Genomic DNA, 18,008 nt, shown 5'->3' with positions numbered 1-18,008 from the left:
CTATGGTCTGAATTCAAGTCATATAAATATGATCTACTCTAAAGTATTTTAGATTCTACCTTACCATAAGTTTAGCAAGTCTTTTGTAATTATTTTCTATTTTTTATTGTGTATTAACTACTTTTAATTTCATAATAAAGATTTTGCACATAAACTACTTTACCTATTAAACAAATACATGATATTATTCAATTAATTGACTCTGCAAAATTCAGAAAAATTGCTTTTGTTGTTATAAAATCACTGTAAAAATACTTGTAAAATAATTGTTGGTTTATTTTTAAAATTAATCGTAACATTTTTAAATAAGATATGTTACCAAAAAGTCATTTAACACATACCAAGTCTCTGTTCTTTATTATATAACTGTATTCATTTTGTTCAAGTATACAGTCTCTTTAAAGTTTCAGTTTGATTTTATTTTGTAAAATAATACTTTTACTTAAGTAAGCTTCTAGTTGTTTACACTTACAGAAGTCTCCAAAAGAATTATTTTAGAAATCTTTATATAAAATTACTATAAGTTTTATTGATGAGACTTTTTTTTTTCAATACATATTAGTTAACTGATTTAAATATAAGTATTAAACAAAATTAAATTAAATTTTATAAATTAGTACAAGATCTCACTTTAGACCTAATATACATGATAGTTTTTTTCTAATTTTAATTAAAAATTTGGATGGATAAGATACGAGTAAGAGTCAAAGATGCTGACAAGCAGGTCGAAGGGTTGACCAAAGACACAACTGTGAGAGAGTTGATTAATGCTTTGTGTATGCAAACAAGTTAGTTTTATGTAAGCAGTACTTTAGAACTAACTTTACTTAAATTTTCTAATACTTGATTTTTATATATAAAATTTTATTTAGTTGAAAGCCCAAGTTGTTAAGGTGAATATTTTTTTTTGTTTTTCAATTTAATTTTTAAACATTTAAATGTATGAAAGAAATTAGTTTGCGTAATTTTTGTTAACTTTATTTAATTTTTTTTGAATTTCTTAAGCACAAACTTTTGACTATTTATTTAATTTTGGTACATGATTTGCTCATTAAAAAAATGTATTAAAATATACTTTTAGTTTTAAAGTAATTGTTTTGTTAAAAGCTTGCAGAGTTTATAATCATGTTTTAACTATTAGTCTATTTTAAAGTTATATATTTTTTTTTTTCAACGAGTTTGTTATTAATTTAAAGTACTAATATATTAAACAGTTGTATAAATGATTAACTTATCAGGGTTGACACAAATTCAGGCTAGCCTGAAAATTTTTAGGTAATTAAATAACAGTCTGACTCAGTCTATTTAAATTTTTTTTTTATTCATGCTAGTTTGGATTTTTCCTAAATCTCACTCGAATTTGTTTTCCTTAAAGTTTATGCCTTCTCTGAATATTGAGTATTTTTGTTATTATTTTTATTTATTTGAGTATAAAAACTTGATTTAGGGTTGCCAAAAAACCTGGAATCCTGGAAAAATATGGAAACAAAAATCACTAAAAAAGCTGTAAAAACCAAAATTTTTAAACTATTTTCACATGTAAAGTAACAAAGTTAAATCAGATACAAAAAATCATTTTCTGTATCATTTAAATTTTTTTCACAAAAAGACACATTTGATATAGCTTACTTTTCAATATTGTTATACTATTTGAGACAGTTTTGTTTTACCTTAAGTTTAATTTTATAATAAAAAAATAGTTTTGGATGATATTTAGGAAACCCGGAAAAAGATAAAAAAGCCTTTAACAACCCTGTTGATTTAACAGTTAACTCTTTTTGAAAATTTAGATATTTTTAAGGATCTCATACTCGTTTTTGGTTGCTCAGGCTGGCTTTTTTGGAAAAGCAAGCCTAACTTATGCTATATTAAAAGAGTAAGTAGTTCTATAAAATCCTCTTCAGGTTACAAAAGATCTAAAATTTTTATTGTTTTGACAATTTAATTATGAACAGTTTGCTACTATAGAACATATTGTAATCTAATACATAACAATATATAATTGTTACTACTAAAACTGTTTTTGTTTGAGTTTTTTGTTTTTTCTGTTTTTGTATAAGTTGCAAGAAAAATAATACTAGCTTGTGATTTGAATAATTTTATATAATAATCCAGTTTATAACTTAATTACTTTTTCCAGAAGTTTGTGGAAAAATGTTTTTGATAAAGAAACACGGTTCAAATGAGATCTTGTTGCACCCAGATCGTCTAGTGTGGGATGTGAGTTTAAATTGCACGTTTAATTTTGTACACAGCTATATATCAGCTAAACAGTATTATTTTATACAGTTAACTCATAACAAATAAAATACAGATATTCTGTTAACATTTCATGTATTTAATTGTTTTTTCATTTAAAGCATTTTTATATTATTTAAAAAAAAAGCATTTTTATAAAACTGAAAGACAGCTAAATAGTTGTTAGTGATTTTTTATAACTTGTTATACAAAAGTCGTTTAAAACAAGTCATTCAAAACTTTTTTTAAATTGTAGTATCATAAGAAAAAGGATTCTAAATCTAAGTATATACTAAAAATAGAAGAGGTTAAATCTGAGAAGGAAAATTTGATGTCAGATTCTATTAAACAGTCTCCACAGAGGTAAAAAATGCATTATTTATTTATAGTTCTAATTATATACACTGAAAATGTCTATACAGTTCTTTAATAATTAGAACTTCTTATAGTTTAGATGTTTAAAAAGTAAGTAGCTTTTTTTTGGTGTATATTGAATTTCAGGTTTTTTTTGTATGTAATGTATAGAAAATCATAAGGTTGTGGTACATAATTTACATGTATATGTTGTTATATGTTACATTTGATTATTAATGACAACAATACCAGATTGTCAACTACTTATAACTACTGTCCTTGCCAAGACATTAATAGGTATCCGTGGTGTGCGACTCAAAAACCTAAAAATTTTTTAGTACACCAGGTCCAAGGACCAAACATTTTTAGCTCTTTTTTTTGTCGTTCAATAAACAGTATATATATAAAGTAAATTTATAATTTTATTGATGTATATTTTATATTATTCTCAATATTTTTGTTTGAACTTTCAGTGTTTTATTTTGCACTAAAATAACTATAATTGTTGTTTAAAGGCTAAAAGTTTAATTTGCTTAATTTTGTGGTGTTACAGGTTAATGTCTTATATTTAAAACCACAGTAAGTATTAAATTTATAATTAAAAGTTTTTAAGGCTATTCTCTTACATTAAAAAAGTAAAAGTAACTAATTAATTTTCAATGTTTTTACCTTCTTTAGTTTAATTTTTCTTTAGAAAAAGTTTGCCACCCAAGTTAAAGAAAAAATCAAAGCAAAAACTTAATACTTCAAAGTTTGACAAAGCTATCCAAGGTATGCTGTAGTTTTATTTGTTAATATAGTTTTTAATGAACAACCTAAACTTGATCTTTATAGTTTTAAGTGCTGTGATTTTTTTATATGAACACGCCAAACTATGTACTAAGTCAGGGGTCGGCAAACTGCGGCTCGCGGGCCGCATTAATTTTTTTTTCAACTAGTTTAATTTATTAATATTCTCAAAAAACAAAAATTAAATTTTGATGTTATCTCTAAAAGATGGTCTATCGCCTAAATTTTTTTTGTTCAAAAAAAATATCTTTAAATATTTTTTTAAAGCACATAAAAAACGTTCCTTTTTTGACGTACCGACCCCTAAGTTAATGATGATTGTATGTCTCTGAATTGTCTAAAAAGTTTATCAGTTTTTAATTAGAGTTAAACTATGTATATTTATATTAAATTAACTATGAAATTAATTAAAACTACAGGCGTTATTACAGAGAATCGAAACATAGGTTAGTTTGTGTTTTCAAGCTAATCTCTGCATAGGTATTTGAAAATAAGTCAAAAAGTAGTAGTGTTGATTTTAAAAAAAAATATTGCGCAAGTAACTAACGTAAATTTAAAAAGTACTTTTAGTTTTGTATCGTTTCAAATTAAAATAAATCAATTTTCTAATCATTTGTAAAAAGTTGTTTTTAGTACGCTACTTAAGTATATTATGAATTGAGTTACAAAAAGTTAAGTTATAAAAAAAAGGTAAATTTTTGTAATACAGCTTTAAATCATTAGTAAAAATAATGTTGTTTTTTAAATTTGCATTAGTTTTTGTTCATCTTTTTACACATAATATTTACTTTCAAAAAATGGATTTCTAAGATAACAGACTATATTTTAAAAAAAATGTTAATGTTTACAGCAAGTAAGCTAAAAAAATTTATCTGTATTTCAAATAAATACACAAAATTTATGAAATAATTGAACTTCTGAAACCAAATAAGAATTTAATGGTTTTATTAGGTTTAATTTTTATCTAATTATACATTAGTTCGCACAACTATTTATTTAAATGTTGTATAATTCTTAGTACTTTTAAAAGCTTAACACTTCTTTAATAAACCAAACGTCAACCTTTATAATAAATCAAAACTAAGTTTTTTACTTGAAAAAACTAAATGTTTATTAACAATTAATGATTTTTTAACGTTTTAAAAACTAATAGCCTTATTACAAAAAATGAAATTAGTATAAATAGATAATAATATACACTTTGTTTGTTTTTAAAACACTAACTGATTTTGTTTTAACCTTAGAAATTTGGGAGTTTTAAAAATGTTGTATGCTGCAGTAAACTTTAATTAAGTCACAACATTGAATAATAAAAAAATTATCAAGTGTGTATTTTTGCATGTTAAAGCATTTAAACTTACCTGTTACAAATGTACTAAAAAAACTAACATATTTATCAAAAGTATAACGTAAATTAAATTCATGTAATGTATAAATTTATTTACTATAAAAGCAGCTGCGTAATCTACATTAATGTGATACAGAAACGAATGCACATATTCTTAAAGAAATTTATAAAAATGTTTTTTTAGCTTTCTTTATCAAAAGAATTATTTCATAATCATAAAAATGCGTTATTGAAATAGGCTGTCTAAATATTATTTTTTTGATTCTTTTTAAAAGAAAGAAACTCATTGAAAAGTAATAAATTAATTATGTTAAAGTTTGTTAAATACTTTTTTAATGTCATTACATCAGTTTTATTAACGACACAAAAGCCAAAGGTGGATGTTGCTCATTTAAATGTAAAAATTATAATCTGTATAAAAGTACATCAACTTATCAAATGAGCTAATTTAAAAAGTTAAGTTTACAAATATAATCACACTAAATCATTAACAAATCTTCATTACAGTTACTATCTTTGTTCATAAAATAGCTAGATTTTTTTCCTAAGTAGAATCAATACTCTGAATGATAGTTTAAATAATAGTAAATTTAACTTTGATAAAGCTCTAATAACAAAAGCTGTTTTTATAAATGACAAAGTTAATATTTTTATTTTTTATTTTTATTTTAATCAGTTAATTCTAAGGTTAAAAAAGAAGGTTGTGAAGTGAAATGTACTTATTTTTCATTGATAAAACCATTTATAATTAAAGTTTGATACTTTTATATTGTCCTAATATAACTAAGTTAATGTTTTAATAAGTAAATTTAGTCACTATTTCTTACACAGTTACCATAATATTTTGTTTAAGTATTTTTTCAAGAAAATAGATTGGCTATTTTTTTAGAATAATTTATTTTGCAAACAATTCATTTACTGTAAAATTATTCACTAATTGGTAAATGTCATGTATCATTAGTTTTTACTAAAAAACGCATTGGTGCTTTACTAACATTGCAAGTTATTTAAAGCATTGCACGTTGGCTGTTTTAAGTTTTTAGTTTGTCTACCTTTAAACATTGTGTGTGCGCAACTTCATCAAAAATGTACTAATTTGTAATCCATACATTAGGTTATTTTTCTCTAGACTATTTCAAAATGTTAAAATAGATGTTTGATAAATATTAAGATATACTGTGATTTTTTAGAAAATTCTACCAATTATTTGATTCTGATCAGATACCATTCAAGAAAATAAATATGTCACAGCTATCGGTGACATCTTTCACAAGCCTGTTTTTCACAGATCTCAACCAAAACAACAACAACTCGTTGTCTGACATTCGGTCAAACAGCCGCATGAGGCCGTCTTCCGCCATGGCCGTTTCCTCTAACAAGCACAACTCTCTGAACAGAAGAGTTGCGGACCAGGCGAGGCAGTTTCACAGGCAGCAAGTTCCGACCAACACGAGCAGCTCCAGTTTGCCTGTTGCACCGCAAAAATCCAGCAGTGGTCATAACGCAGGCGCGCAGGAGTACTCGAGCACTTCCAGTTTAGGTTTGCTGGTTTATGTGCTAAGTAAAGAGAGGAAAAAAGTTGCTAAAGCTCAGCTATGTGTAATTATATATGTGTTTTTCGTGACATCTAAAGATAGCTTTATAATGTGTTTGCAACTTCAATATTGAAACAATGGTTTATCCATTATGATTATACACAAATAGTAATATTTTATTAAACATAAATACAAATATAAGTACTTTTCGACGATGCTCATCAGTATTTAATTTCAATTTGTGGTTAAAATTTCTGTAATAACAATAAATATGACAAACTTATAATTTGAGCATTTAACAAAGTAATAAAATATAACATAGTTATAATAATTTGAAAATTAAAGCAACCGTTTAATCAGTAATATACAAATGTAACACAACTATACTAATTAACTAAGTCGAGCATAAAATTAGTCAATCTAAGCTAAACGAAGTAAACAACATAGTCGAATAGACAAACTTATTTTGTTTGCACACTTCTGTTTTTAGGCTTTAGATGTAAATTGCCTCTAGAGTTTTTAGATAAAAATCAATACGAGCTCTTGATATTATTTTAAAGTTATCCACATGATAGTTTACAAAGTATTTCGATATTCATTAAGTGTTGTTCAATAGCTGAACCACTGTTTAATTTCTGTACTTTATTAACTTCCTTTTCCTTGTTAGATACCCTAATTCTAAATTAATAAACTCTTTGGTAGATGTTGATTATTTATGTTGAGTAGACTGTTGCTGGTGTTACCCATGTATCCATGCTTACAAAAAAATACACATTTATAGATTACATTGTTGGCGTTCAGAATGGGTAGTTTATCTTTACTAATAATCTGGAACAGTTTATTTGTTTAAAATACATACCAGGGGCGTCGCGTGGGGTGTTGTACGGTAAAATTTTGTAAGAAAACGTTTTATTTGTTTTTTAGAACAAAATCTCTTATAAAAATCCAATTTAGACAACGACCATTTTGCTCACAACACTGCCGCAAACTCTTAGCTGTCTGCCGCAAATTAAGTTAAAAAAGCAAAATTTCTTCAAGAATTACCGCAAAATCAATATCTTGCGGTAAGTAAGCTAAGTTGAAAATTCCCTAAAACAGTACAGGCTTAAGTATCATTCTACAAGCTATTGTAAACAAAAAAAGAAATTAAAGATAAGCAGAGCATAGGCGATTTGAGCAGGAGCAACTCGAGCTGAGGCGACTCGAGCAGTAACAACTTGAGCCGAAGCAACACGAGCAGAGGCAACTTAAGCACGAGCAACTAGGCAATTTTTGTTTTATTTTCTCCACCACCTAAAAAAAATACCACGCAACACCTTAAATTTATAGATCTTTAACTCTAGAGGCAATTTACATCTAAAGCCTAAAAACAGAAGTGTGCAAACAAAATAAGTTTGTTTATTCGACTATGTTGTTTCCTTCGTTTAACTTAGATTGACTAATTTTATGCTCGACTTAGTTAACTAGTATAGTAATGTTACACTTGTATATTGCTGGTTAAACGGTTGCTTTATTTTTTCAAACTATTATAACTATGTTACATTTTATTACTTAGTTAAATGCTTAAATTATAAGTTAGTCATAGTTATTGTTATTACAGCAATTCTAACCACAATTAAAATACTGACTAACGTGGTCGAAAATTATATATACTTAAGTTCAACAAAGTATTAACTTCAATATTGTAATCAAAATTATGTTAGTTTATAGTTGCCATTCTGGCGATGAGCGTATTGCCACAATCAGGGTTGCCACAAACTCAGAAAAAATAATGTAATTTGATATAAACATGCTCTTAATAAGAAAGTTTATCATCACTAAAAGCTGAATTTTGCAAATGTTGTTTTCAATAAAAAGTTCTTTCGCAAAACAACTGTCATTTTAACCTGTATAAAAATAAAATAGAAAACTTAACATATTTTCAAGTCTTTGGTTATGTATTTTTGAATTTGTATTAATTAAGAGTTTGATAAAGAAAATTCAGCAAAAGTAAAGAATTTTTTTTTAGCTTGATCTGTGGCAACCCTGCACAACTGAGTTTATTTTCAAGCAGGAACTAAGACTATCTTCAATATTGAGGATTAACTTTTATTTACTTTTGTGCGCTTAGTTTCTTAAAATTGAATGCATGAAAATCGAAAAGTACTAAATTATAAATACAATTACAAGGTTTACATATAAACTAAGTTATGGCAACCGTGAATTCAAGCACCTCAATCCCAATCAATGCCATCATCAGTTAAATTTATTAAATATAACATAAATATATAAGAAAATTATAAATTTGCAACATCAAACAGTTTTTAAAAGGAAAGATAAAAATAGAGCAAACATTTTAAGTTACTCAAAAGTTGTTTCGTTTACACGATGCACCACCAAAACAAACAACATTTTCATTCCAGGAAAAACCTCTTCGAGGAGCAGATCCTCTTCCAAGTCACGCGCGGATCCCTCGACCGCCGACGGTTCATCCCAACAACGTCCTGCGAGGAGGCGCAGGGAAGCGAGCGAGAGCAGCGAGGTGGCGCAGTACACGGCGGCGTCGTTGCGGCGGCAGGCCAGGTCGCGAACTCCTGCACCCGGAAGCACGTCGTCCCTCCAGAGGCATCAACCGAAGAGGCCGCTGTCGGCTCACGGAGGCAACAGGTTGGTGGAAAGTATTTGTTTCGATGTAGGGGTTTTTATGCCTGCTGCCAACGGATGCAGACAGTCTGTAGGGAGATGTTTGCATCAATTGACTCAGGACAAACTTATTGATAGACAACAAAGAAGAAGTTGATTTTACTTTTTTTTTCGTAAAAATATTTCATGTAAGTTAGTTTTAAATGTTTGTGTAAACGATAGGAAAGAAATGGAAACGATTATAAAGTACAAAAATCTCGTCAAGGAGCAGCTTAAAACTCTGGATGAGTTCATTAAAACCGGCAGGACCATAGAAAAAGACCTCAACTACTACGTTTCGCTGTGGAAAAACAAAACTGATTTGCCGCGCGATGTCAAAGTTTCCAATGTGGAGGTTTGAGTACTAAAACTATAATATTTGTTTTGTTTATTGTAAAACTGCTGTTTAACCTCAAATTTAACATGTGATGAAGTAATCGTTTTGTTTGTTTTGTAGACGGAGGTATATTTGTTAGAACAAACGATATCAAACAATGATGCTGCAATAAAAACCGAACAAGCATTGCTAGACAGGCTGAATATCGATGAGATGGAAGGTGAGACTGTTTTAAACGAAACTTAACATTATAATGTTATATATATATTTTTTAATTAATCAGAGGTCTGTATTAATTGCTACTATTCTTTTGACAAATGAATATTTTTTGCTTGAAGTGTCTGTGACAATTTAGTTGTCAACCTAAAAAGTTCAATTGCGGTTTATTTTTTCGATAAAGAATGACTTTAAATGAAAAAATATATAAACCAAATTTGAGATTTTTTCGACATTTTTAAAATGTGAGAATGGAGAACATGTAATATCAATTGACTATAGAAATACTGTTACCGAAAAAATCTATTTATTTCATTATATTAACCATATCAAGCTGGTCTATGCATCTAAGTTATAAAAGTTGATTTTTTAAGCATTAAGTAATAATAGTTGACCTAAAAGTTATTTAACAATTAAAAAACTCATTTTTATTATTTTGGTACTAATTTAACTTTGTTGATCAAATATCATATATTAAAATAAATTTCCATGCAGTAATAACACTACCACCAGTGTGTGTTTTTGACGTTTACTTATACCTAAAAATTATTTTTTTATAAGGTTATCTGATGATTTTTTTGCATCTTATTAGTAAGTCTTTTAAATAATTATTTTTACAGTTGTAAAAGTTTCAGAGGAAAAACAAAAATTTCAATATGATGCCGATGAACTTAACCATCAAATAGACCAAATGAAATTCAAAGCGATTAGTTTAAATCAGGTAACTTTAAATTTTTTCACAGTCTATGACTTAATTTTATGAATTTTACTTAGTTCAAACGTATTTGTTACCAACGTAAACATAGTAAACATTTTTAGGTAGTAAACAGTTTGAACATTTTAAATATTATCTTTTTTTTTAACCTTATTCAGAGGCTATTTTAATTGTACTAGGTGTACTTTAAAAAAAGAGTTGTCAACCTGATCGTTTATCAAGGAAAAAAAAAACAACTTTGATCAATCAGAAACTCATTACAATATTATATTACTATATTGTGATCTTTTTTTTAATGAAATTTGACTAAAATGAGAATTTAATATATTCTAAACTTTTATCAGTTTATAACGAAATAAATTTTTAATTAATATAGCAAAAGCAGTAGCACGAATACAAATAAGTTGTTTCTTAGAAATTATGACATCTACAGTTTTGGAATTTATAAGATTAACTACTCTTGTCTAAACATAAGTTATTAATTTTATTTGAAAAGTTTAGTAAGTAATCTTCACCCACCGATATGTTGTAAAGAATTTTATTTATAATAATTTTCTAATGAATAAATCAGTCTTAGTTTTATCCTTTGATAAATCTAAGATATATGACGAAATTATTCAAGAATAAAGTTGTTTTACTTTAATGAAATTAACAATATTTTAGATAAATTTAATTGTGGTTCAACAAAGTTAAAAACATTTTAAATTTATTCATCACAGTTTTTAAACTTGATTTTTCTCGTTTTGATTATATACATATCTTCTTTTAAATTTTCTCAATCTTTTGTGTCATAAATTATTAATTAATAAGTTTTTACTTCAAACATAGTAAGAAATACTCTATGGATTTCATTTTTTATTTAATAAATACCATATTCTTAAAGTTTTTCATTGTAATTAGTTTGTCAAAAGCTTAATTTATTTATGTTCGACTTTGTTTTGGAATTGCTTTCCCTTTTTGTATAAGTCATTAAAAATAATAAGTATTTAACAAGGTCTACTGACGTTTTTACTCAGCTTTTTCAAACTTCATTAAACTTATATATTTAATTTTTTTCTTGTATGTATATAAATAAATGAAATTGAGTGTGGGTCTTTAGAACTATACATTTCCAAATAGTTCTTTACAAAGAATATTGTTATAAAAATGGTAAATAAATAATACTAATTGGTGCATCTTTCTACAGGAAATTTCGGAAGAGAAAAGATTACAGCAAAGCAGAGTAGAGTCAAAAAGGTATTTACTCATTTATGTTTTTCAATGATCACTTTATGTCTTTATTTTTTAAATGTTAAAAAAAGATTAAAAAATATATTACTACATACATACAAATTAAATAATATCACGTATAAATAAGATTAGGTTTTAAAGTTAGAAAGATTTAAAGTTAGAAAAAGAAGTAAACTTTAAAGCAGGGTTTCCTAAAGTGGGCCAAGTGGCCACCTTGGGGGCAAATCGGGTAATGAGCATAATTTGAAACTTACACTAGATATTCTGGAGTTCAAGATGATAAGCAAAAAAAAAGCACCTAGGTGTTGTTAATGGTAGTTTTTTGAGTAGTCTTGTGGGAGGGGGCCATAGCTTTTTTGATTTCTTTAAAGGGGGCCTTTTGAAAAAAAGTTTAGGAAACCCTGATTTAAGTAAAAAGTCAATAAGTTGAAATATATTTTTATCTACAGCCTTTATTGTTTTTCTTCATAGAAGTAAAAAAATAAGAGTTATTAAGTAAAATAGAATTAAAAAATCAAAAATTAATGTTTTAAAAAATACTTTGAAAATTGATGATTTTTTTTTTATCTATGTGACATTCAAAACTCTATAAACATTTAGAAAAATACTGTGTTATTAAGTTTATCATAACTCATTGAATGTGTTGTTTGGTTAGCTAGGTATAATGTTTTGGCTTTTAAAACAAAAACATATCATTTTCTTTAAAAAACACTTAATATAATACTTAAAAAGCTTAATTAAAATAGTTCCCTAAAGATTTAATAACTTCCTTAATGAAAAATATTAATTATGAATAAACTTATGATGTTTTCTTTGATACTTAACTTTGAATAATATGTACGTATCAATTTTATAATTCTATAAGTAATGCGGCTTTCAAATTAACTTACTAAAATTACTAATAAATTTTTCTAGTTAAAGCTATCAGTTTTTAAGATATTAATAAACTATATTTAAACTTAAATTATATTTCATTAAAAAACACAATTATTTTAAATGAAAGTTTTTTCTTAGAATTAACATAACAAGTTTTTTTTTTTATTAATTTGTGCCAGAAATTAAAATTTCAAATGTGTACTATAGTGACAAGTTTGAAAGGAATACTGAATAAAAGGTATCCAAATATATTTTCCAATAGTTTCTTTTAGATTATTTTAATTTTGGACTTTATATTTAGAGTCTCTAAGCTTAAAATTTTTTAATCATGTTAGATTGTACTTAACTTTAGCAAAATAATATATTAACAATTTTTTATGTTTAAATAAATAATAACTGAATAATTTACATATGTTTAGAAAAGCCATTCTAAATGAAGTGGAAAAATTAAAGTTGGAATGCGATCGAATGAAGGAAAGTTTAGACACCACCCAGCAAGAACTGCAGCGTTCAGAAAAAGGTTGTTTTGAGTTTTTATCAAAAACACCCGCTTAATTTGTTTATGTTTTGATATACTTTTATTTTTGCATTAAACTCTAAGCTAATGGACTTAATAGAAAATTTTTAAAGACGTGTAATTTTATAAGTAGTACTTGATGATAATTAGTTATATAGTTTAATATAATATTATACAATAAAAAAATTTATTAGTTTCGATTACTTTTAAGGATAAAAAAGTGCGCCTAAGACTTAAAACCTCATTTAACTTTTTTATTCGCAACTACTTAATTTTACTTATTAAAGCTTTTTATTTACAGCCAAATAAAGTTACTAAATTCGCTATAATTTATATAAAGAATAAAAAAACATTTATTTTTAATTTTTAACTAATCTTTTATTTTGGCTTTTTTAATAGAAAATAAGTAACGCAAAAAAAAAAAAAGGAATTCTTATACATTTTAAAAAATCTTTAAATAGAGTTAGTTTTACTTTCGTTAAGAACTTTGAATAAAAGTTATAAGCAGTTAGTTTTTGTTTTCTTAATTTAAAAAATGTATATTGCATAGTTCATAAATAATAAACTTGTGTAAACTTGTTATACTTTAATAAGTATGTACTGAAATATGTTTATTAAAATTGAAAATTACTTAGTTTTATCAATATAACTTATTTAATTTTATTATACTTTTAGTTTCATTGTTCGTAAAGAGCATTAAAGCTTTTAATACAAATTAATAAAATACGCTAATGCATTTGTAATACGTATTGTAAGTAAATTTTTAAGCTTATTAGAGTATTGTACTTTATACGCTTAGCTAAGTAAAGCATACATTTTTTTTAAATATTTGTATTTTTTTAATTACTTAAAAGTTTTGATTGTACATAAATTCGATAAAAAACTTAATAAAATATAGTTGTAATTAGGTATAACTTATCTATATTCTAAATTAAAGACTTCATTTGTTCACATATATATTTTTATCATTTTAGTTTTTTTAGTTTAATGTTATTTTTACTTACTTCACTTTCCAAAAATACTTTTTTTCAGTTTTTAATGTATTTTATAGCAAAAAAGTTTTTTAAGTTGTTAAATAAATAGTTTGCAGAGCTTTTAAAAGTCGTTGAGAACCACCGGCATAATCAAAGCAGCTAAAGGTGATATTAAAAACCAATGTTAATCTCTAAAATTAAGTTATTAAATAATTACTATTTTTTTAAATTTTGAAAATTCAGGTTGATTACGCATCAGGTCAAATCAGGCTTAGTCAGTTTTTTGCAATGTTGGCAAAAAAAAAGTCAGTTTTACAAAGTTTATTAAATGCTTGAAAGTTGGTGAATTTTATAGAATAAATTTGAAAATGTATTTGTTTTTAGTACGTTATTAAAAAGTGAATTTCATTTTAAACAAAAAAATTGTTTCTGTATTAAAAACTAGTTTTATTAAAAATAGACAGTATTGAAAAAATTTCATGCTCTTGCAATACAAATTCTTGAAAACCTTTGAAATACTAAATTTAGAAATTTTTCAAGCAAAAAATAAATTCTTTTGGAAAAAACGTTATTAGACTAAAGGTAGTAGCTTTCTTAAATTTTTTGCTTTATAGTTTTTAATATTAAAAATACGTCTGCTCTCAAGTTAAAAGTTGCTGTAGTTTAAGTTAATTTAAATGCTCGGATTGAGTGAAGTAGAACTCTTAAAAGTAAAATGTTAAATATTTCTGTAGCGATTACATGACAGTTTAAGTTCGACAACTCAAATTATTTTGATGTCGTATTTAATAAAATAGTTCAAAATTTTATAAGCAGAAAAAATGTAGTAAAAGTTCTATTATTTGTATGCTATGTTGACACAACTAAACTAATAAAATTTGTCGTTTCATCCGTTTAAAAGCCCAATTAGGCGCCGACTAACAAAACTTAGGGATTCTTTTTTTAATCAAGGCATAGGTTAGTCTAAAGTTTCAATTTTATTTTGCGTACATTCTCTATAAATCAGTAGCCTATCAATGATCTGTTTGAACAGAATGCGAAGAAAAAACACTGATTCTTGATTCTTTGGAGCGTGAGCTGAGGCAGCAAAATCTGATGAAATTCGTTCACGACAACGGAATCAAAAGAAGTGATTTGCCGAGCAATGATAATAAACTGGAAGGTAGTTTGAGCTTTAACAGTTTGCACAACGGGTGTATATTGAACTATAAAACTAATATATGACTCTTGATCTAAGTTGTTTAAATCTTGTTTAGAATTGCTTTTAGATCAAAAACATAGTACAAAATTAAAATATAAGTGTAGTGCATATCTAGAATTTTTATTTACAGTTTTAGAAACCTTTTTTAAATCATCAAAAAATTATAGTTTAAAAACACAAAATATTATTTTTTTTTGTAGATTACCTTCCAAGCAAGCCAGTCGGAATATTGAAACCACCGTCGCACAACTCCATGGATGAAGTTGTCAACAGCGTTGCTAAGAAGGATGGCGACGGGGGTTTTTGGGTTTAAAAATTTACTTAATTTATGGTTGTTTATTACAGTTTACTTTCTTAAAGTTTTATTCTTTTGGTAGTTTTCGATAAATAATTTCTAGTTTCGGTGATTATAAAAATTAGTACAACAAACAAAGTTTTAAATTTTTTTCTCAAATTTTATAAAAGGTACGTTCTTGGTATGTTTTGCTTATATTACGTATTTTGTCTTTTTATGGGTTACATGAATATTCAAATTACGACAATTCAAATTATGAAAATTTTTGTTTTTATAAAGGAAAATTAAAGCCACATCTTTAAAACCAATTTGAATTTTTTTAATAAGGAATTCTTATTTTTGTTAAAATAATAAGTTATAATGGTAAAAAAATGCGAAAAAAAAAAAATTACAGAGTAAATCTATACTTACTAAAAATAGCTATAATTACAAATAATAAGTTTTAAGGCTTTTTTTAACTATTTCTCAAAAAATACTTTTATTTTGAAAAAAAAAAGGTTTAGGTCTAATTAAAAAGATTAAAATTCTGAGAAAAAAAAGTTTTTTTAATGATTATAAAAAGATATAATTTACAATAACTAAGAATTATCATAATTTGGTTTGTCGGAATTAGAATTGTCTGAGTCTGAATAGTCTTCCATTTTTTTATGATTTGTTTAAGTTAGTTGACATTTTATTTTTAAAGTTTATTTTAATCGAAAACTATAATATTACTAAGAATATAAAACTATACAGCTAAATTTCTTGAAAACATTTTACTAAAGTTTGAATCGTTTTTATTTTTGCAGTTTTAATGATTGAAATTTAATGTTTTACCTTATTTTAAATGATGAAGCGCCTGGTTTTCGATACTTTTTACAATATTTTTTTATTATTGTACTGTATATATTTCAGTGAGTTGTTTTTTTGAATCATAGGTAGCTTATAAAGACCTTAATATTTTTATAGACTTATGAAAATGTGCGTTTAAATTTATATTACAAAACTTGATTTGTTTTAATTTCTTTCAGCTATTAACATTGCCATCTATGTTTCCACTTAAAATTTATACATCTTCGAAACGCTCTAAATATACCTTTTAACTATTTTGAAAATATGAGAATTTACAATAATGTTTTTATGCTTCAGATTTTTTAAACTTTCACTTTAAGTTTTTACAGATTGAAGCACTCAAAGATCCAATAATAAAAATGTTAAGTTTTTAAAATTGTAAACAATTATAAAATTACTTATTATATTTTCAACCGTCCTTATATTTGTTGAATGTAAAAAATGTTTTTTATTAATTAAAAGACAAGCATACGTTTAGTGCATTAATAGCTGCTTAAAATTTACACTTAAAAATGAGAGTAATTTTGTTGTAATGAGTAAATGTATGTCTTGTTGAAACTTTTTTGTTATAGCCTTGTATGTAATACACTTGTAAACGAGATTATTTTTTTCATATTTCGGATCAAAGTTGTTTGTATTAACGCCTTAGCAACCAAAGATTCAGTGTTAATAATTAATTGTGTTTACATCCGTTGCTAAGCTTCTTTCTAATAATAAACAACGCAGCATTTATATTTTCTTCTTCTTTTTTTTAAATTTTAGCTTAAATACGCTAACGTATTATATAAGTTTATAGTTCCCATAAGTATATAATCCTGTTAACCTACTTTAATTTATGATGATAAGCTTCATTATAGTATGTATTTTAACATTATTAATAATTGTGTTAAATTTTTCATATATGTCTGATAATTTTTGTTTGATAAAAACAATTTAAAAAAAATTAAATTTTTATAAGTTCTCTTTGTGTACTACTAGTTTTTTTTTAATTTGTTTTATAAAAGTTTAATTAACTTTTGAATATAGCTTTACAAAATGATAAGATAACTATATTTGTTTATTGTTAGGTCTTAAACTGTTAAATTTAAATACTTAAAAGTAAGTTTTTATGTTTGCAAGTAAGTTAATCGGTTTTAAACAGATACAATTTTTTTAACTGTAAACTAGCTACTTTTATTTTATAGTTTTAGTAACATAAACTTTTAATACTTAAGTTTTTCAAGTCTACCTTGTATGTAAACCGTTGTTTGTAATTCTTTTGTTTTTATCATTTACTAATTTTATGAAAAATTATACGTCAAGAAATGAAAGCTTTTACTTCAACTCTTTGTTTTTGCTTGAAGTACAAAACCTTCGTCAGCAACCAAGTAAAGTAATTGTTTTGTAGTTTTTTTTACGTATAATTGTCATATATTTAGTATTTTTAGGTTTAAAACTAATTTTATTAAAAAAAAAGCTAATTTTATGAAGAAAACTCTATTTTTGAACAAATTGCCTAATGCAGGGTTGCCACTCGGTCAGGAAAAGTCAGGAAATCAGGAAAAGTCAGGAAAAATTTAAAAAAATGACAAAAGTCAGGAAAAAATGTGGGGTTTTGAAAAAAAGTCAGGAAAAGTCAGGAAATTTGATAACATTTAAAAAAAGTCAGATTTATCAGTTTAAATTTACAAAACTCCTTGATTTCCAAAGCCATCAAATGGTAAAAATTAATTAAAAGTCCTTTAAAGTAAGAAAAAAATCCAAAATTTTCCTAGAAATTTTCAAATTTTTTCAATTAAATTTCCAATGCCTTCATCTGGTATGAATTAGTAAAATATCCTTTATAAAACTGCAAAAAATTTCTATTAACATATTGAACAGCTTTATATAGTTTCAAGTTTTAGATTATGTA

At 25.4% G+C, this 18,008-nt stretch overlaps 1 protein-coding gene across 2 annotated transcripts; it reads left to right on the top strand.

Annotated features, from left to right (window-relative positions):
* Positions 1–643: 643 nt before the first annotated feature.
* On the top strand, positions 644–15,574 carry LOC145840642 (uncharacterized). 2 transcript variants are annotated; one of them, XM_082947961.1, is made up of 14 exons: positions 644–788; positions 2,141–2,220; positions 2,495–2,601; positions 3,287–3,363; positions 3,801–3,827; positions 6,018–6,269; positions 8,667–8,910; positions 9,109–9,280; positions 9,383–9,482; positions 10,099–10,199; positions 11,380–11,429; positions 12,719–12,819; positions 14,824–14,952; positions 15,192–15,574. In XM_082947961.1, the coding sequence occupies exons 1-14, from the start codon at positions 683–685 to the stop codon at positions 15,302–15,304; spliced, it is 1,659 nt and encodes a 552-aa protein (XP_082804087.1). In that variant the 5' UTR covers positions 644–682; the 3' UTR covers positions 15,305–15,574. The 2 variants fall into 2 exon arrangements, with proteins under 2 accessions (XP_082804087.1, XP_082804088.1); XM_082947962.1 differs by lacking the exon at positions 3,801–3,827.
* Positions 15,575–18,008: the final 2,434 nt, after the last annotated feature.

Source organism: Thalia democratica, chromosome 7, assembly GCF_965202585.1.
Source record: "Thalia democratica chromosome 7, ktThaDemo2.hap1.1, whole genome shotgun sequence".
Lineage (NCBI taxonomy): Eukaryota > Metazoa > Chordata > Thaliacea > Salpida > Salpidae > Thalia > Thalia democratica.
Note: the sequence above shows the minus strand (reverse complement) of the source record. Positions and strands in the feature narration are given on the sequence as shown.